Source organism: Haliotis cracherodii, unplaced genomic scaffold (genome assembly GCF_022045235.1).
Source record: "Haliotis cracherodii isolate W230 unplaced genomic scaffold, xgHalCrac1.p SCAF_7, whole genome shotgun sequence".
Classification (NCBI taxonomy): domain Eukaryota; kingdom Metazoa; phylum Mollusca; class Gastropoda; order Lepetellida; family Haliotidae; genus Haliotis; species Haliotis cracherodii.
This window is the reverse complement of record NW_027266330.1, coordinates 1,084,345-1,106,605: the sequence shown is the minus strand read 5'-3', so window position 1 is coordinate 1,106,605 and position 22,261 is coordinate 1,084,345. Positions and strand designations below refer to the sequence as shown.

Here is a 22,261-nt window from a genome sequence, read left to right as displayed (position 1 = left end):
CAAACAGCTGATCTAATGTTGTGGCCGTATAATGGAAACACGTGGTTTAGTTTCTAAATAATTATATTCTCTTTGACAGAACTGATCTAAACTGGACCGTAGATCAAGTACACCGCGATGGGGAAGATTTCCACCGCAAGCGACAGGTAAATGAGACCGTCTAGTCGCTTGACTAATACCGTTAGATTTTGCTCAGTTCTTTTTTTAATGTTGGAATGTTGACATATGCTTCTCATATCTGTTTGAAGGAGTGAAATTCCAAGACAATAATGTAGATATAGCTGAGTAAGTGAATGGAATGTTCTACTGTGAGAAAACTGTCAAAATGGATCCAAAATAAAACAGCCTTTTTAATATTTTAGACACATCTATTAGAATCTCGAATGGTTCAAATAACAATATAAATAGTAATAGTAATTACACACAACAGATAGATAATCATATTCGATTTCTGAATGACAAAATGTTTTCATTGTAAATGTCATTTCTTTTTTATGTTTTAAATAATTTTCCTGATATTTGTTTACCCTGCATTATCCAAATTATCAAATACTTCGATCAATGCCATGTGATTTACAAAAGTATTTAGTAATGTTAATTATTCCCCGCCCAACGAAATTGGCGGGGGATATAGAAACGGGCTCCGTTTCGTTTCCGGAGCATAACTCAGAAACTGTTCAATATTTTTTCATCAAACTTTGCAGGTCTGTCAAGTACATGCTGAACTGGTGCCTTTTGCTATTTAGAAATTTTAGAATTTTTTATTTTTTACGTTTCCATGGCAACAAGATGGACTTAGGTTCTGTGAGGGTGGGGTTCGTTTCCGGAGCATAACTCAAAAACCGTTCAATATTTGTTCATCAAACTTTGCAGGTCTGTCAGGTACATGCTGAACTGGTGCCTTTTGCTATTTATAAATTTTAGAATTTTTCATTTTTTACGTTTCCATGGCAACAAGATGGACTTAGGTTCCAAACTTTTCTTGTTTTTACAATTTCCATGACAAGTTCCACCTCGGTTAAAAGGGTTAGGGTTTTGTTTAGATTTAATTATGTCATAAATTCTGCAACAGGGGCGGGGGATATAGCCACGTTAGTGGCAAACTCTTGTTTATTTTGTATAAATGGAGAGTTTGAAAAAAATAATTAATTCTTGTCTGAGAGAAAGATGGATGCATTCTTGTGCTTATTAAAATGTTGTTGTTTTTTCACAATTTTAAATCATATGTTTTCCCTCTTTGCTGTAGTGGGGCAGTCGGGTAGCCTAGTGGTTAAAGCGTTCGCTCGTCACGCCGAAGACCCGGGTTCGAATCCCGACATGGGTACAATGTGTGAAACCCATTTCTTGTGTCCCCCGCCGTGATATTGCTGGAATATTGCTAAAAGTGGCGTAAAACCATACTCACTCACTCTATGCTGTAGATCAGCTGGGCCAAAAAAATATATCATAACTGAAAACCATTTACATTAACGTTTTTCTCAGTCTTATTTTCATAGTTCAATACTAAAAACCTATATTTTTATATTCTGCATTTCCTTTTACGACAAATAATTCAATTAATTTCATTGACCTACGATCACCATCTATTCCAAACGTGTCCTTTTTAAGAATGGGATGAAATGGGAAACTTCACTTTCAATACCATATCACGAGTATCTTTAAATGTACAAGTACATACCTAGGTGTATATATAATCCTGAAGTCGTGTTTATAAAACAATATGAAAGAAAAAGTTGTATTCCATGGATTGGCCACTGGTATATTTTGGGCAAAGTTCTAGGTAAGGCAACTAAGCGCGAAATACAAGGTGAGACAAGGTAGTGTTTTCAACTGGTCATAGTGAAACACATTTGTTCCGATTTGTTTAGCACATGAACGGCATCTACTTTGAAAAAAACTTTAATCGAAGTAATTTATCACATTTTCGAAATCTGTTTTTGATATAGATATCACTTAAGATTGTACTGCGAAAACAATAATATTTCCTTCTTTCACCTGAGAAAGTTCTCGTTTCCTTGTATCAAATATAGCCTACTCCACACTTCTCAATCTTTCAACTCAAGTATTAAATTTGTCCGATTATATGATGTTTCATGCTTTTTAATGAATTAGATTTGAAACATTAAAAACTCACCGTAACACCCAAAGTATAAACAAGCGGTCTTCCTGATTGCACAACGAAGCGGTGCGCCCGAGTTACGAGTGATCCAAAATAGGCGTGTTTGAATAGCTTTGCTGCCGATGAAAACGTTTGAACTATTTTGATTGAATCTACGAGAACTCACTCTTGGCTGGTAGTACGTGGGCATAACTTTGTTAAATATTAAGAAATAATAATGATGTCCGATATTAAGCGATGTCAATCTGAGGATTGTCAGGAACGTTCAGTCATCGTTCACATATTGTCGTGACTGCGATAGGGCGTCAAGTTGTGTCGTTCCTTGTCGTCATGGTCAGTTAGGCATGAATTTGCAGCTCGCCTGGTCAGCATCGGGTCATCTCAGTGACGGGGTGATTGGTCTAGCGACGCTATCTCTCCATCAACATGTTCTCTCAGTCCATCTGTCAATACACGACAGGATCAGACCGGCCAGGCTCGTCACTGAGTGGGGAACTTAGAACGGTCGTGATTCGACTCGATCGCCTGCCAAACCGCGCTACGTTCCTAACGGTGACGGGATTATTTCAAAGTGTCACATGTCTATATAGTTCATTTTAATTGGTTAAGAACAATATCAGACCATGGCTTTCTGTCTCCATTGTGTTAAAGCTTTAACCATCAATTTAAAGGTTGACTTTGTTATATTTTTCTAAGGTTTTGGGGATGCATTTTTACCTTATAAGAATATTGTCCTTTGAAAATGTCTGACGTCAATTGCCCCGAAGTTGTTTTTAAACACTCACACTGTGACCTATTTGGCTGGCTTTCATCAAGATATCGAGTCTTGGACAGATAATCCAGTGATTGATGTCATGAGCATCGATCCAATTGGGATACGATGACATGCATCAACCAAGTCAGCGAGCTTGAGCACCCGATCCCGTTAGTAATTTACGATAAGCACAGTCACGTCTTACGCGGCAAGCATGGGTCGTTTAAGACCTACTCTAACATAGAAAAATACATGACAATAGTGTATTTAGAAGCGCACTCATTGTTTCGTTGGCCATTACCAGGTCATGTGTTAGGAGAGACGGGACCCTGCTGAGCCAAGACCCTGCAGTGTCCGGCTGTTTTCTCTGCTTAAGATGTCGGTACATCTGATAGATAGATATGCATGTACAGAATAACTCAATATCTTCAGATATTATGGACTAGCCGGTGTTGATATTTTCTAGCCATATGTTACTACTATACAATCGACCCTTGACGATTCGGGTTAGAATACGTCTTCAGGAACCCATGCTTGCCGTAAAAAGGCGACTATGCTTGTCGTAAGAGGCGATTAATGGGATCGGGTGGTCAGGCTCGTACGCTGACTTGGTTGAAGAATGTCATCGTATTCCAGTTGCATAGGGGCGGTCGGGTAGCCTCATGTTAAAGCGTTTGCTAGTCACGCCGAAGACCCGGGTTCGATTCCCGACGTGGGTATAATGTATGAAGCCCATTTCTGGTGTCCCGCCGCCGTGATGTTGCTGGAATATTGCTAGAGCGGCGTAAAACCATACTTACTCACTCACCCCAATTGCGTTGATTAATCACTGGATTGTCTGGTAGCGACTCGATTATTACCAAATTCCGCTGTCATATAGCTAGAATATTTCTGAGTGCGGCGTTAAACAACAAACAAACAAATACATAAGCAATACCACCATTAAAACCAACGAAATAAAGCATATGGATGGTTTTGTATTCCTTCAGTCTGTCTTCACTTGTATCTATGTACAACAGTGTAGCTGAGTGACAGCAGTATGCCGGTGACATCCCTTTTCAAAGTGTTACAAATAATACGTTGTCTAAGATCGCACCTCGGTGCGTAGTCTAACATCTAGTCTCTGAAATTAACTGTATTACATTACAAAACCAGTCTTTCAATGATAGTTATAAAATATAATAAAAAAGAGCCTAGAGACATTTTTTTTATTGTAAGTACAAATACAGCAGTAATCTAGACTTGCCAAATATTATAGACTTGTATGGACTGTGTTGGACATATTTGTTTCAGGGTCTGTGTGACAGACTATCCGGTGCGGTCAGACGTGGCTTTTCATTTAGATATGGATGTTAGTTAATAACTATGTACATAAATCAAACAAGTGCTTTCTACTTTTTATATAATATTCGCGTTAACTTTACTTAACCTTTAGCCTGCTGAATTATTTTCACACTTCTGAACCCTGCCTGCTTGATTAATTTTAGCAGAAGGCGCTCTAAAGAGGGTAGGTGATTTCAAACAGTCGGTGCCTCATTAAACAAGTGGCAATTGAAGATAGAAAAACTGATAGAAAACTACACAGTTCAATATAAAAATATCCCGAGGTTTTCAATCATACCAAGGTTAAGACCAAAGCGAACACAAAATTGTAAATTTTCTTGAACGTACCTGAATTGCGTTATTGAAGGTGGTTTGCATTTCATGCTAGGAACCTTTTAATATCGTAAGATTTGTGCAAACTGATTTCAATAATCATATCTCCGATATCTTAATTTTAATTGAGTAAAAATTCGGGTTTTTTCATCGGCCAATAACAGCGCGATGGTAAATTATGAACCATTTCAATACATTAATTATCTAGATATCTAAATGTTAAACAGAAAATAACTTAATTTTCGAGGTCATCATGTCGGTTGCAGAAATACGAATATTCGGGTTAATCTGACGTGTCATGTTATAAAATTTACAGGAAACAATTAATGACTTATAAATATTCACTAATCCTTATTTAAAGCGTTTTGGTTGAATATTTACGATATAGAAAAATAAACACCCCGTGTCATGATGCCAGCAGACGTCCTAAAATATAACCTGGCGCGCTTCGCCCGACCTCCGCATAACTTATTGCTATTTTAATATCAACTAAGTTTACATTGCCTTTATAAATATAACTTGGCGAAAGTTGACGATCTTCTCAATCGAAGAATGTTTGATTCGTCATATTCCGATTAATATGACGAGAAAAAAACGATAATAAAGTTCGTGAATTCTGACAGTACTATTTCAATAAGTGCAAAGGTCACCGGATGTGATGTCACAGACAGGGGTAGTCTGCTGATAATCTTTCGAAACAAAACAATTACAGTAAATTTTGAAATAGTTGGCCTATCACATACAGCAAAAAACATAAGTCGATACACGGTATCAGTAATGACCACTGACATGAAAAGGAAATGTGACTTTGACGATATAATTCGCGTATTAGTTATAATCCGTTTGACCTTGCATGCTCCCGTGATCCGGAAACGGTAGACGATAAATCAACATGCCACATGCAAGTTTCTCGGTATCTTCTGTTGATATTTAAGAATCACCATTCAATGTTGTGAATATAAATGGGACATGATTCATATTTCTGCGATGTACATGCTGATAAGTTTCACTGCAACATGTGTATCCCACGTAATACGTCTATGGATATCGTCGATGAGCAAGATCACCCTCTACAACAGGTGCGCGAAAATGGGCTTGACAAAACGTGTTTCAAAATAACATCCCCGCGTTGCTGAATATGATAGGGTATATATCAGCAATAAAATGCTACGTACATATTTTCGGTGTTAGTTCCACGTTACATTTGGGATAGTTTTCCTTTCGGGTATACATTCATAGATTCTAGCATGATTTTAGAACAGTTTCACGAAGGAGTTCTACATTTATTCAAAAAATATGAAGACCACCATGATTGCGTATTGATGATAGATTTGTAATTGTTTAATTATTTACAGCTGTTTACAGGTTTAAAATTTGTAAGTTATATTTAGTAGTTGGTTTTTTCCCACAATGATGGTGTGTGGGGGCAGTACATATTGGTCTTTGCATCAGCACAGTGTAACTGATCAAACTTCAATTATTATCTTTAGTTTAAACATATTTTTTCAACAATTATTATCTTTCACTCTGAAAATCAACTATGTGAATAAGTAACTCTCTGATGTCATTATTTTAATTTTAGTATTCCATGAATAATGAATAAATCAGATCCTTAACATATACATACTAAACTCATATGGACATTAGTCTTGTGCATTAAGGGGTTTGTTTCAAAATAAGACAATTCTGAAATATAATTTAATAGGAATATGATACATTAATTACTGTAACAGTACTTGTAACAGTACATGACATTTTTGTTTGTTTAATCACAAGAACCATGGTGGCACATAAGCTGGTAAGTTAACCACATGTTTCTAAGAAAATGCTATCTCAGTCTTCTGTTTGTAATGAAAAGATTAAAGAAACGTGCCTGTGTACATGTTTACCCTTGCCAGATGTATTTTTTCCAGTCAGCCAATACATTACTTTTGTTCACCTTGTGTGGTCTATTTTATACATACAGGTACTGCTTCCAACCTGTTTTTCCTTTGTATGCAATCACAGTATCACAACTTCCTCAGCTGGTGTGTATAAAAGTTCCCTGTCATGAAAACAAAATTATAAAGGAAAGTCATATTTTCATTCAAAAACATTTGTCTTTCCTTGAGTACTCTTTGTCTAAGTGCCAGAAATGTCAGTGTCATAAAACATTTAATAAAAAGATTTTCATAAGGACTTTTCTTCGATAGACCTAAGTCAAACCATGTGACAATATAAGCCCTCATTTCTGAGGTGTCCATATTTTTCACATTTTTATATATTTTTAGGACAAAACGTGATCCTTGTAAATCTGCCTGTTTTGTTAATTGTAGGAATTTTTTTTCTAAAAATATTATCTTCATATATTTCACGTAAATGATATCAATATATAAGAGACATAATAGTAAACAAAGTTTAACGCATTGAAAATATTCCTAATTTTGTCTTTCCTCACTGACGTCAATAAGGTTTAAATCTGGATGTGGGTAGAACTGCCGACATTGGAACAAAAACAGGAATCACTCTACGATAAATGATATATCTTGTTATATTTAGTGGCAATGTTTATTGAAAGATTACGTTTAAAATTATGAAACTTCTGTTTTGTATTCCTTCAGCCTGTCTTCACTTGTATCTATGTACAACAGTGTAGCTGAGTGACAGCAGTATGACGGTGACATCCCTTTTCAAAGTGTTACAAATATTACGTTGTCTAAGATCGCACCTCGGTGCGTAGTCTAACATCTCGTCTCTGTCGTTTAATGATAGTTATAAAATATAATAAAAAGGAGCCAAGTGACTTTATTCTTTTTCAGTAGAGATACTGCAGTCATCTAGACTTGCCAAATATTATAGACTTGCATGGACTGTGTTGGAGTTATTTGTTTCAGGGTCTGTGTGACAGACTACACGGTGCGGTCAGATGTGGATATTTATTGAAATATGGATGTTAGTTATTAATTATTCGCGGAAAAGCGACCGTGACAGTTCCATGTACATTGGTGGTATGGGGGAAGATGCCTCTATACACTTTCAGAAACATACAACATTTAAACACCCAGGTACCAGTGTTTGAAACACTCCATGAAACGTGTTAGCTTTCTGTATTATGTCATCGGAACTTGGACGTTTTGTTAATATTTAATAATATTGAAGTTAATTCTTATGTATGAATAAGTCAATGATATCGATAATAACTTCACAGCTTTTTACACCATTTAGTGGGCATGGCACCTATTGTTGTAGGTTTATGGAAATACAAGCGCAAACAAAACCATTGATTGGTCAGCCAATAAAATACTGCGAAATCCCTTGCAATTTATCTTATTATATTATATAAGTTGAGATTGACGTTCTAGAATTATATTTTAGGCATTATGCTTCATACGGATAGTTTTGTTGTAGATCTATTAATGTCTGACCATAATTTTAATACTGCAGCAATTCATTTGCACATTTTCCGGTATGTTTCCTGAATTTTCATGCCAATTTTGTTAAAATGATTAAATCACGAAAATTATTTCATTACACTGAAATAACACAGAACTCCAGACAGACTTGAATTACCTGTGGAAATTGACTTTTTAGGATTGAAAGATTTGCATGCGTTAGATACGCCACCATATTAAGTATTCAGTGACAGAATTCATGGGGAAACCAGTGATGTACGTGCTGACGTCATGAAGATAACTCTGTGATGTGAGAAAATACTCGACGTGCACAGGGAGTCGGGAACCGGCTTAGGTCTTGACCGCAAAGCCGTGACGTCATCAGCAGTGTGACGTCACTGTCATTGTACATTTGGCGCCACGTCAGCTGGGCGAACCTCGGCTCAGTCTGAGGTCACAGAGTGCAGCGAGATGTAAACAAACAGTTTGTTGTGTTTGTTTCACAATTAATTATAAACTCATGGCACACAATTAACATAGAATAATAGTACGCGATGAAGAGTTTACATACTAATCACACAGAATATATATTTACTCTCAGTTACCAATTTTCTTACCTGATCATGCGAAGTTCCAAACACAACAAATGACAAAATGTCTGAAGATGTTTTCAACAAGTTTTATTTATCACCAAACACAACAAACATTCTCACCTAATCCGGGAATATAAAGCACGACGACGTGAACGGCACACCACGTCACTGTGTGTAACAACATGTCCTCCTTCACCGTCCACACAAACACGACACTCACTTCAGGTGACACCACGATCCAACATTTTCTCCTGTTTACATCACGTGACAGCGTGGCGGCTACAAAAGTTTCACAACTTCCTGATGTCCCTCGTCTCTCGCCATGTCGGCCGCTGTCCGACCGTCGTTGTTCCTGGCGTCGATGTCCACCACGTTCAGAGACAGCACACACTTCACCGTCTCCACATCTCCTCCAATACAGGCCCAGTGAAGGGTGTTGTTACCGTCCTCGTCCACCAGTGACACATCGGCCCCTTCACTCACCAGGAGCTCCACCACGTCTCTGTGTCCCCTCCATGCTGCCATCATCACCGGTGTCTGGCTCCTCCCTCCTCTACTGTTGATGTCCACCACGTGCAGAGACAGCACACACTTCACCGTCTCCACATTTCCTCCCCAACAGGCGTAGTGAAGGATGTTGTTACCGTCCTCGTCCACCAGTGACACATCAGCCCCTTCACTCACCAGGTGCTCCACCACGTCTCTGTGTTCCCACCATGCTGCCGCCATCACCGGTGTCCTGCTCCCCCCTCCTCTACTGTTGATGTCCGCCACGTGCAGAGACAGCACAAACTTCACCGTCTCCACATCTCCTCCCCAACAGGCGTAGTGAAGGATGTTGTTACCGTCCTCGTCCACCAGTGACACATCAGCCCCTTCACTCACCAGGTGCTCCACCACGTCTCTGTGTTCCCACCATGCTGCCGCTATCACCGGTGTCCTGCTCCTCCTTCCTCTACTGTTGATGTCCGCCACGTGCAGAGACAGCACACACTTCACCGTCTCCACATCTCCTCCCCTACAGGCGAAGTGAAGGATGTTGTCACCGACCTTGTCCACCAGTGACACATCAGCCCCTTCACTCACCAGGATCTTCACCACGTCTACTTGTCCGTCAAACGCTGCAGTCATCACCGGTGTCCTCCCAAACAGTCCCCCTTCATCGTCGATGTCCGACTGACCCTGGGACAGGATGCGCCTCACCGCCGCCATGTTCCCCGTCCAGCAGGCAGCGTGGAGGTCAGACTCAGCTGGCACAGGTCGTTGTGAAGGAGTGGGTGTCGCTGTAACACAGGGTAAACTCTGTACACGTGCTGGACATCACACATTATCTGACAGTGCTGGTGAATAGTTTACACTAATTAACAGTATACTGAATAGAATCATACAAATACATTATCTGACAAAGCTGGTGACTAGTTTACAGCCATGTTCATTACTAAACTGTTCACTAAGTAGTTCAAAGCCAGAATCATACAGATACATTATCTTACAGTGCTGGTGAATAGTTTACATTAATTAACAGTATACTTAGTAGATCAAGGCCTGTTTGATACAGATACATTATCTTGCAGTGCTGATGAATAGTTTACATTAATTAACAGTATACTGAGTAGATCAAGCCCTGAATCATACAAATACATAATCTTACAGTGCTGGTGAATAGTTTACATTAATTAACAGTCTACTTAGTAGATCAAGGCCTGTTTGATACAGATACATTATCTTACAGTGCTGATGAATAGTTTACATTAATTAACAGTATACTGAGTAGATCAAGGCCTGATTCATACAGATACATTATCTTACAGTGCTGGTGAATAGTTTACATTAATTAACAGTCTACTGAGTAGATCAAGCCCTGAATCATACAGATACATTATCTTGCAGTGCTGATGAATAGTTTACATTAATTAACAGTCTACTGAGTAGATCAAGCCCTGAATCATACAAATACATAATCTTACAGTGCTGGTGAATAGTTTACACTAATTAACAGTCTACTTAGTAGATCAAGGCCTGTTTGATACAGATACATTATCTTGCAGTGCTGATGAATAGTTTACATTAATTAACAGTATACTGAGTAGATCAAGGCCTGATTCATACAGATACATTATCTTGCAGTGCTGATGAATAGTTTACATTAATTAACAGTATACTGAGTAGATCAAGGTCTGATTCATACAGATACATAATCTTACAGTGCTGGTGAATAGTTTACACTAATTAACAGTCTACTTAGTAGATCAAGGCCTGTTTGATACAGATACATTATCTTGCAGTGCTGATGACTAGTTTACATTAATTAACAGTCTACTTAGTAGATCCGGGCCTGATTCATACAGATACATTATCTTACAGTGCTGGTGAATAGTTTACATTAATTAACAGTATACTGAGTAGATCAAGGCCTGATTCATACAGATACATTATCTTACAGTGCTGGTGAATAGTTTACATTAATTAACAGTATACTTAGCAGATCAAGGCTTGAATCATACAGATACATTATCTTACAGTGCTGGTGAATAGTTTACATTAATTAACAGTCTACTTAGTAGATCAAGACCTGAATCATACAAATACATAATCTTACAGTGCTGGTGAATAGTTTACATTAATTAACAGTCTACTGAGTAGATCAAGGCCTGATTCATACAGATACATTATCTTACAGTGCTGGTGAATAGTTTACATTAATTAACAGTCTACTGAGTAGATCAAGGCCTGATTCATACAGATACATTATCTTACAGTGCTGGTGAATAGTTTACATTAATTAACAGTCTACTGAGTAGATCAAGGCCTGATTCATACAGATACATTATCTTACAGTGCTGGTGAATAGTTTACATTAATTAACAGTCTACTTAGTAGATCAAGACCTGAATCATACAGATACATTATCTTACAGTGCTGGTGAATAGTTTACATTAATTAACAGTCTACTGAGTAGATCAAGGCCTGATTCATACAGATACATTATCTTACAGTGCTGGTGAATAGTTTACATTAATTAACAGTCTACTGAGTAGATCAAGACCTGAATCATACAGATACATTATCTTGCAGTGCTGATGAATAGTTTACATTAATTAACAGTCTACTGAGTAGATCAAGGCCTGAATAAAGCCAAATAGAAACTATTCCTGTGTCCCTCTGTTGGCAAAACATGACTTTAAAGCGAGACTAGCAAATGGATTCTACTGCCCGCAGGGTACTGACTGTGATGACTTATCTGTCTGGTCTCACCTCGTCTGTGTTTCCCCCGTGTCCTCACTGAGTTTTGTGTTTTCTCACTTCCTGCAGACTGTGGGTCACCCGAGTCTGTGGACACAAAGTTGACAGTGAGACAGGGACATCAACAGTTGACATCTCTATAAACAGTGGCTAAATATTAACTGTACATCTCTATAAACAGTAGCTATATTTTACTTTACATCTTTATAAACACTGGCTGCAGTGTCACTTCATATCTCTATAAACATTGGTTATATTTTAACTTCACATTTATATAAATAGTGGCTGCAGTGTCACTTCATATCTCTATAAACATTGGTTATATTTTAACTTCACATTTATATAAACAGTGGCTAAAGTGTCACTTCATATCTCTATAAACAGTGGCTATATTTTACTACACATTTAGATCTATATAAACACTGGCTACAGTGTCACTTCATATCTCTATAAACAGTGGCTATATTTTACTACACATTTAGATCTATATAAACACTGGCTACAGTGTCACTTCATATCTCTATAAACAGTGGCTATATTTTACTACACATTTAGATCTATATAAACACTGGCTACAGTGTCACTTCATATCTCTATAAACAGTGGCTATATTTTACTACACATTTAGATCTATATAAACAGTGCCTACAGTGTCACTTCATATCTTTATAAACATTGGTTATATTTTAACTTCACATCTCTATAAACAGTGGCTACAGTGTCACTTCACATCTCTGTAAACAGTGGCTATATTTTAACTTCACATCTCTATTAAACTGTGGCTTTGTTAAGTCTGAAGTCAACGTTTCAAATGAATAAAACTCAAGATCATTTTCTCAGGAATCCATTCATGAAAACGAACATTTACGTTTTGGCTCGAACACATATTGCCAGCAAAGTCATAACAGTTGTAAAACTATACAAGAAATATACCACGAACTTCACCAACACAGCTTGCCAGCAAAGTCACAACAGTTGTAAAACTATACAAGAAATACACCACGAACTTCACCAACACAGCTTGCCAGCAAACTCACAACTGTTGTAAAACTATACAAGAAATACACCCCGAACTTCACCAACACAGCTTGCCAGCAAAGTCACAACAGTTGTAAAACTATACAAGAAATACACCACGAACTTCACCAACACAGCTTGCCAGCAAAGTCATAACAGTTGTAAAACTATACAAGAAATATACCACGAACTTCACCAACACAGCTTGCCAGCAAAGTCACAACAGTTGTAAAACTATACAAGAAATACACCACGAACTTCACCAACACAGCTTGCCAGCAAAGTCACAACAGTTGTAAAACTATACAAGAAATATACCACGAACTTCATCAACACAGCTTGCCAGCAAAGTCACAACAGTTGTAAAACTATACAAGAAATACACCACGAACTTCACCAACACAGCTTGCCAGCAAAGTCACAACAGTTTTAAAACTATACAAGAAATACACCCCGAACTTCACCAACACAGCTTGCCAGCAAAGTCATAACAGTTGTAAAACTATACAAGAAATACACCCCGAACTTCACCAACACAGCTTGCCAGCAAAGTCACAACTGTTGTAAAACTATACAAGAAATACACCCCGAACTTCACCAACACAGATTGCCAGCAAAGTCACAACAGTTGTAAAACTATACAAGAAATATACCACGAACTTCACCAACAGAGTGATATCCTGGCCCTAGGGAAACACGGATCATCAGTTTGTAACATCAGGTGTAAATGTCAACTAGAAATAAACTACACTTCTGTTTCGTTGTGCACGGTTTTTACAGGTCGTAATGATTTTGACCTCGCTAAAATATTGTGAGGACATTTGCTCACTCAGTCAAAACGTCTCGCTCAATTCCATGCGGCTCAGCCACTGATGTATGTTATGTTTACTCTGTACATGTACATGTAGTTTGACTTTGCATGTACGCACTTTGCGTGTATCACTGTTTTGAAGTGACGCTGAACAGCATCTTTCCTGCAGGTAACAATGTTTCATGCGTAGGCCTACCAGCTTGCCTACATGTTAAACCAGCAAATGCCGAGAAGGTTCTAAGTTAAATTGCAAGTTTCCTTGGAGCATTGCAAATATGTAAACATTGGTCTGCGAGTTGGAGCTACCCTATGATACATGTTAAACATTGTTCTCAGTGAACCTCGCCACAACGAACACTGTCGGCGTCAGATACAGGACAGCTGATTCCTGCACACAGCTCAGCTCTGGTTGGGGGTGTTGGAAACATTTTCAAACAATGCTTGGTACATTTAGATACGACAGTGGAAATCGATGTGAATATCTACAACATAGCGCACTTCCTCGCCGCTGTAATAGTAGCATGGCTGTCAGTCATGTAGAATCTAGGGCTGCCCCTTCTCAATTATGTTAGATCTATAGTCAAGTTGTTGTGACATAACAGTGAAACCAAAGCCAGGTAAAGGGTGCAGACATAATTGTGTATTGTGACCCAACCTGAGCGAACATGTGATCATGAACATAAGTCTTTCTCATTGAAATAAATAGACAAATAGACGTTTATATGACAGTAGCCTGACACATCGCAGACTTGAAACATACTTTGCTGAACTGGGCCTAGCTTACTGCAGTAGAGTGAAACATACTTTGCTACACTGGGCCTGGCTTACTGCAGTAGAGTGAAACATACTTTGCTACACTGGGCCTAGCTTACTGCAGTAGAGTGAAACATACTTTGCTACACTGGGCCTGGCTTACTGCAGTAGAGTTAAACATACTTTGCTACACTGGGCCTAGCTTACTGCAGTACAAAACGTTATCACGGGAGCAATGCTGTAACTCGCCACTCAATGTGTAGGGCCTACATCTGTGTCAGTCAACATCATGTAATCGTCAGCCTGTTTAGTTATTTAGTTCTAGGAGAGCGGACATCGATGAGACATTCGAACGTTGTTGTCCACCATGTAAGTTGTACATGTCATTGAAAATAAGATTCATTTTGTATTGATATATGCCCAAAATACTTAAATCCGTTCAAAATATTTCTCATTGTTCAATGGCGATACAACGTTCTAATATATCTAGCAAACTGCATTGAAAATACCAATCAAACCATCCATCTCCGATCTTCACAATAGGGCCCGTAAGTCTCGCGAAGCGCTACTTCCGGTACTAGTATTTCCGGTGACATGCCAATATTCATGAACTAGTTCTGCTTTCGAAATGCGCGACCGCCAAAGCTAACTCTGTAGACGGGACCAAGTATACTACCATGCTTGGTTGTCACCGCTGTTGACAGTCGTAAAAGTTTACTTATTTCGGTATAATATGATCGGTTATTTGTCATTCCTGCAAGGTTTATTGGTTCCTGATTGACAACTGACAACCATGGGACCGTTCGTAAAGGTATGTGTTCTTTTCTTTACCTTTAAAATAATTTTAACAACCAGTGCGGTACTATCGTTCAGACGCGTATTTATAGTCTCGGTGGACAGTGTTTTATGATTACGGAGGATGTGTTACATGTTTCTCTGATGTTAGATTATTTATGAAGATGTAACTACTAATAGGTAGGCCACATTACCCAACTTACTATGGTATTCTGGTATCTGACAGCATGAGCAGTGTCAAGGAAGCCGTGCCTTTGACAGTTTGAATAGGCATTAAATTATTAGGCAAGATTTGGGGGATGAAATTTGGAAAATTTATGCTATGAACATATTTTTATACGTGAAATATATTTTTCGGATATTCTATTCATTTATTTTTTTAGTATTTATAGTATTTAATAAACCAGTCATATGTTTGAAACTTAAATTTTAAAAATGCATTATATTTGGTCATATATATATATTTGCTCTGTCATTCACCTTTAATAAAGTAAATAATTTTCCATTATGGCATTTGTTAGCTTTGATGAGAAACTTATTTTTAAAATATGTTTTTTTATGAAGGAGGGTTTATGCAATGTATAAAGCATATGCATAAATTGTTGTGTAATTATCAAAATTAGTTTGTATATTTAATGTGAATAGTTATAATAACATGCAGAGTTATTATTATTTGCACTTTGGTAGGCTTGAACTAAAGTTTTACTCTCATCTAAATGTAAAGGATGACAAAAATTAAGGAAGACACACACACACACACTCAAAAATGGTTTATTGAAAAAATTAAAAGTTTAATTACCTATTTTGGATGAATGAGTCTCATTACTGCAGGCCAAAAAGATTTTCATAGCCCTGCCAATATATATATTAATCCCTAAAATAATTACGCTAATTAAATAAATGTCCTCTCAACATGCACCAAAAAAGAATATATGTGAAACTTCTATCATTAACATAAACAAAATTATAGTGTCACAACTCACTCAATAGTTAATCAAATAACCATGAAACCAAATCAATACATTATATCGATGACTATAATTTAGTATTTGAAATAAATATATCAAACCCTAACCTGTAAAACACACATATCCCTTGATTTCGAATTCCATTCGAATATACAATATTATGGGCATAACGAAATTGTGTCGGTCAAAATTATTTTTTTTATTTTACTTGCGAAATTCAGTTGAAGACCTCTTAGTCTTAGGTGGTTTCAGGTTTGTGCAACAAGTAACTGCTATTAGTATTCCATATGAATATTCACAGTGATATACCTATTTTTCAATTTGTGTAAACATTATTTGTTAAGTCCGGTGATGACTAGAACTGGTGTTGGACAATGGTAATTTTACACTGTGTATGTACTTGATGTCTAGCTCTATGTTATTGCAGAACATGAAAGGTTTTTTTCTTGGTTATGCAGGAGTGAATTTCTGCTGTACAGCAACCAAAAGTCGAAGCAGCATCCAGCACACAGCAACTTCAAGTCAGAAGTGGCCAAAATGCAAGACAAATACACTGAATTGTGTAGGCGATCACCAATGACATGTCCTACATTAAGAAAGATTCTTACTATTATATGAAGTGTAATGTTATTCTGAGGGAAGAAATAAAAGTGTTACACCTTGTCAGCAATATAATTGTTAAGACACTGCAGACTGTGATTGATAGCAGGATTAATTGTGATGAACGGTAGGGTTTTTTAAATTAATATTTCTGGTTGTGAGGCTCAATTGAACCAAGTAAAGAAAATTGCCACAAGTCCAAAACATTAATACATTCACCTTATCACTCAATCAACACTGATGAACACAAATTCAGTGCAACCATATTGACTTGATGCAGAGATAGAAACAATTGCACCTATTTTTCATATATTTGTGTATTTCAAATATTCTGCTCAAAATCCAAGTCAAACAAATGAGGTAACTGACATTTCACATTTTTCGCTATCCATTTGGACCAATCTGTTTTAAGATCTGGTCATGAAATGTCAATGTTTATTGGCTATTGTTCTATGAATCAGTGTAATTTGCATGCTGGACCCTAAAACAGCGATGCAAAAACATGACATGTTGATATTTCAACAAAGAATTCATTTCACAAAGCAACAACTGCCATGCCATTGGTTAAGTTAAATTTTCATTGGTAAGCATCTGTTGTATTTTTTTGGAAACTCTTGACCCATAAACATTCCATGTGCATTGTTATGATATTATATTCAATATCAATTCAGTATCATGGCTGATACCAGAAATATTAAAAAACCTTTTTTTGTATGGCATTATCCCAGACAAAAAACAATAAATAAGCTTCAGATCTATTCAGTAATTTTATTCCAAGGTCACAAGTATTAAACATTCATGGCAAATATTCCCAAATGCCAAACCTGAACAAATAAATGTGCCAACATGCACTGTTACTGGTGTCAGTATCTAGATTCACACTGGACTGGAGAGTCCCAAGATGTTCTGCAACACCATGTTGATGACGAGTTGGTCCTGTACCAGCAAGTGTCCAGTTTATGGTGTATTCTGATGGTCACAGACATCATTTACAGAACCAGTACTTCAGATAGAACTTTAATATGTTTACACCTGTACACACAACAAGAGTTGTTCTTTCATAGGCAATGCAATGCTTGACCACAAAATATTCCAAAAAATATGTTATTGTCCGAGATGCTCTTGAGGTGCAGTTATGTTTGGCATCATGGTAATTCTGGTGATCCATATGCATCTACTCGTGGGTCAGATGAGGAAATCTTTCTCCCCTCAAACATGGAAATATGGCCCAACTGCAAAAGATAAATAACACTTATGGGATCATATAATATATACTTCTAAAATACCAGTCATTTCTTACAATGCCCACATCAAGATATACTTAATAAATTAAGCATGTACATTGTACCTTCAACTGAATATGATAAACAAATGCTAAATGGGGTTGTAATGATCAAGTCTATTCACATCATACAGAATACATTTAAGTGAGGTCACTTTTCAGAGATCTTAAAAACAAACACTGCAAGGATTTAATCATCATTATTTACAAATTAGATTAATATTTTTTGTGTGTGAATAAAACCTGATTTTTCAGTGCACATAACACTATCATCGTGATATTGGCACATATCCTTATTTATTTACACAGGCACCCCCATAAGTCTCCTTGCACAACATTAAGTATTGACAAAATTTGCATTGCCAACATGCACATGATAGGCCTTCTTTAAATATGACTGTAGTTTGTGTCATCTCCCCTGGACCTACAAATATAATTCTGTGACGTTCCTTATCCGAGCTGAACATTTATTATTGGAAAAGGTTAGGATAGATGTAATGGAAGTTTGCCATAACATTGTATGGTGCATAAACCGAGAGCATATTGAAATACCTTCAGAACGAATGTTTATGCTCATTTTACAACGCCATCACCATTGTACGTGTGATGATGAACCATGAACCGACCAGTATTGCCTTATCAACACTGACAATTATACCAACTTATCAGAAGTGTGCAAAAAACTTACCTCAATATTTATGCATGGGTAGCGGCCAGTTTCACATCGACCATAGGACGTCTTGACAACACTGCAACTGCTTTGACAAGCCAACACTTGCTATTCATGTTCCCCATCTCGAGTGTTTTAATGCCTGTGACAATGTCATGTTTTCCTAAGTTACACCTGCGTGTTCCAAATATGATTCGCCGGGCCCTGTCCGACGTGACACTGCTGTCGCCATTGCCGCGAGACGTTGTTTGTCACCGGAAGTACTAAATAACGTTATGTCTCGCGTAGTCCCGTGACCTACTTACACCCCCTATAGTGTCAGTATGTGCCGTTGCACTCATCTTCAAAATGTCTTCATTGTATTAAACATGTTAATGTACTTTGTCCTGGGGCCTTACTACTGAAATACATGATTGATTGATTGTGGCCGAAACATTGCAGACAGGAAGATAAAGTCACGACAGTTAGATCTGTGGAGTTAATCCGATCAAGTCTTTAAACGAAGTTACTCACCCACATACCATTCACACAAGACACCAATCTCCTACCAAGAGCTCCCTGTGACAAGACACATGCCCGCCCGCTGTGAGGCCCTGTCAGCGTGTTGTGACGGCACGACCTCTGTACACCAGCTATGACGTCAGTGTGACGTGTCGGAGGCAACAAGGAGGGTGTGTTTTCGCGGTTCGGTACGTTATGACCGGCTGTTATTTTGTATATACTTGTTTCACCTCTGGAGACCTTGCAATCTACAAGTGTGCCTCGCCCTTCGTGAATGCTGAACTGTCATGACGCATGTCGCCCCCAGAATAAAATCTCCCCCCGGCGAATTTATACCGGTACAGTTCCGCCCCTCTCGAAATAAACTCTCCCCCACCCTACGAAATAAAATCTCCCCCCAGAATATTTCCTCCCCCGGTCATTTTATAAATACTTGCCATGCAGTTCAATAGTTGATGTTATTTTTTTAAGTTTTTGTATTAGCCCGTCATGCCATACCATGTCGAAAGCTTTAGAGAAGTCTAAGAAGATGCCTGTGGTATATTGTTTATTTAGTTGTCCTCTCTTAATATCTTGTTCTAGTCGGGCGAGGTTATCTAGGGTTGAGCGGCCATGAGTGAAACCGCTTTGATCTGGGTTTATGATGTTATTTTGGGTTAAGTAATGTTGTAATCTATTTTTAGCCATTGATTCCATTACTTTACATAAGTTTGAAGTTAGGGATATTGGTGTATATGAGTTAGCTTGATTAGCTGGTTTATTAGGTTTAGGGATTGGTATGACTAGGGCCTGTTTCCAGGGAGTAGGAACCTGTCCGTTTAGGTAGATGAGATTGTATAGTTTGAGTAGTGCCTGGAGTAGTTTTAGCGGGAGATTTTTAATTATTTGGTAAGAAGTTAGGTCAAATCCTGGGGCTGTGCCCATATTCCTGTTTTCGATTACGTAGAGGAGCTCCTCCATTGTGAAGGGTTGGTTTATTTCTAGATTGTTATTGTTTGGTTCTTTTGTGGGTTTGTTTTTTGTTTTAAGTTTATCTTGGTTTTGTTCGCTGAAGTTGGTGTTACTGCTAACGGTTGAAAAGTGGTTGGCGAGATTATTTGCTTTTTGGCCGGGGTTGGTTGAGTTGTTAATGTTAGGTTTTTTATGTCGTTTTAAGCCTCTAATGGCGTGGATTTTGCTCCAGACCGTTCTGGCATCTGTACGGTTATTTATACCTTCGCAGATCTTTTTCCAGTCTCTACTTTTGGCTAGTTGGACTAGTTTTTTAACCTGGTGGTTTAGTTCGTGGGCTATGTTTAGATGTTTGTAGTCGCGTTTTGCTTTATTGAAGGCTGATTCCACCATGGTACCGTGGGTTTGCCTAGCCTGTCTTAGATGTTTTGAAGGGGATGGAGGTTTTGGCTGCGTTTATTATATAGTCTGTTAGGTTTCTACAATAGGTTTCTGGATCCTTATTTTCTATTTCGTTGAAGTTAGCTTCGTTGCAGATATCTTGGAATTGGTCCCAGTTAGCTTTATTGTAATGGAATTTTGGTTCTTGGTTTTCTGTTTGGATTGGTACGTTTGTATTTCCTATGGTTATGTTTATTGGGAAGTGGTCACTACCTAGCGGGATGTCGTGCACTTCCCATTGAGTACTTTGAGCTAGATCTGGTTAGGGCGATAGCCGACATGTTTTGGTTTATCTTATCGTACCTCGTGGGTTGGTTGTTATTTAGGAGTACTAGGAGTACTAGGTCGTTTGTTTCTATCCATTCGGAGATTAATTTGCCATGATTATCTATTTTATCATCTATGCTCCATGTAGGATGGTGAGCGTTAAAGTCCCTAGGAATATAGTAGATTTATCGCTTATTTTGAGTAGTTTGTTTAGATCCTCAGGTTGGACTTTTTCTTCCGCCCAGTGGTATATATTTACTATGTTTATTTTTCGGTTATATAACGTGATTTTAATGCCGTTGGCTTCTAGGTTTGGCGTGTCTATTTTTATTTCTTCGTAATTTATATCTTCCCTGATAAATATGATTAGTCCTCCTGCAGCTCTTCTTGTTTTTGGTTTAGCTCTGTCAGTTCTAACTGAGTTGTAGTTAGGTAGTGTGAATTTGGATTTTTTTGAGAATTTGGTTTCCTGGATACAAGCAATGTGTGGGCCTTTATTTAGTTTAAATTTAGTTTTTAGTTCATGGCCGTGGGAGGTGAGTCCGTTGGCGTTCCACTGAAAAATATTTAGTCCTTCCATTATTGGTTTCGGGTGATTGGTGATTTAGTTTTTAGTTTTTATTTTATTCGGTGAGTTCTTTTAGATGGAGGTTAAAGAAAAAAGTAGGGAAGATGGGTTAATTTTAGATTGAAAGCTACTTTGTGGAAGGATTTCATGCAAGCTGTTGGTGAGTTTTGACTATGCATGTATAAGGTATAAGTAAGGTGAGGTTATTTAGGTTTTGGGTGTTAGCTGGTTGGGGAGTTTTGCGGTTTAGTTTTTTCTCCCTTTTTGGGGCTGAGAGGGAAGTTTGGTTTGTTTTAGTTGGAGTAGTGTCTATTGTTTCCTCAGTAGTGGAGGAAATCTTCGTCATCGGTTAGATTAGGTTTAGCTGTTTGAGTTTCCATAGGGGAGGCATGTGATGTGGAGGGTTGTGTAGGTGTTTGCGGGATGGGTGTAGCTGTGGATTTCTTAGTGTTTGTGTTTTGTTGTTGTGCTTGCTTGTGGGGGAGTGTTGTTGCCATGTGGGCTGTAGGGTGCTTGGATGAGGATCGTGTTGTGGCGGTCGTTTTGTGGTTTGTTTTGCATGCGGGGGTTGATGTTTTGGCTATGTTGAGATATGGGAGGGTTCGTGGTTGGTTGAGTGGCTGCTTGTGTGTGTGAGGTGGGTGCAGTTTCTCGGTAGGGCCCCCAGACAGAGCTGTCGAATATGGGTGTGGTGTTTGTTTGTGGGATGGTGTTTGGGTGTGGTGTAGGGAGGAGTGGTTTGGATGTGGGTGTAGCAAATTTTCGTGTTTGGATTTTGGCCGTGTCTATGTTTATGTGTTTGTTTGCCTGCTGGGTGAGTGTGTGTCTGTGTGGGCATTGGTTTGAAAGTGAAGTGTGTTGGATGGATTTGCAGTGGATGCACCAGAGTGTGCATGTGCCT

General features: G+C 38.1%; 1 protein-coding gene across 4 annotated transcripts in view; it reads right to left on the bottom strand.

The window, feature by feature from the left end:
• Positions 1-8,608: 8,608 nt before the first annotated feature.
• The window catches only part of LOC139447135 (ankyrin repeat domain-containing protein 50-like), a 63,615-nt gene continuing 49,962 nt past the window's right edge, over positions 8,609-22,261 (bottom strand). For all 4 annotated transcript variants that reach the window (XM_071228312.1, XM_071228313.1, XM_071228314.1 and 1 more), the window contains 2 exons: positions 11,749-11,823; positions 8,609-9,776 (listed from right to left, as the gene is read on the bottom strand). In XM_071228312.1, coding sequence (XP_071084413.1) covers positions 8,773-9,776; positions 11,749-11,823 — 1,079 coding nt within the window. In that variant the 3' untranslated portion in view covers positions 8,609-8,772. The remainder of the gene's footprint in view (positions 9,777-11,748; positions 11,824-22,261) is intronic.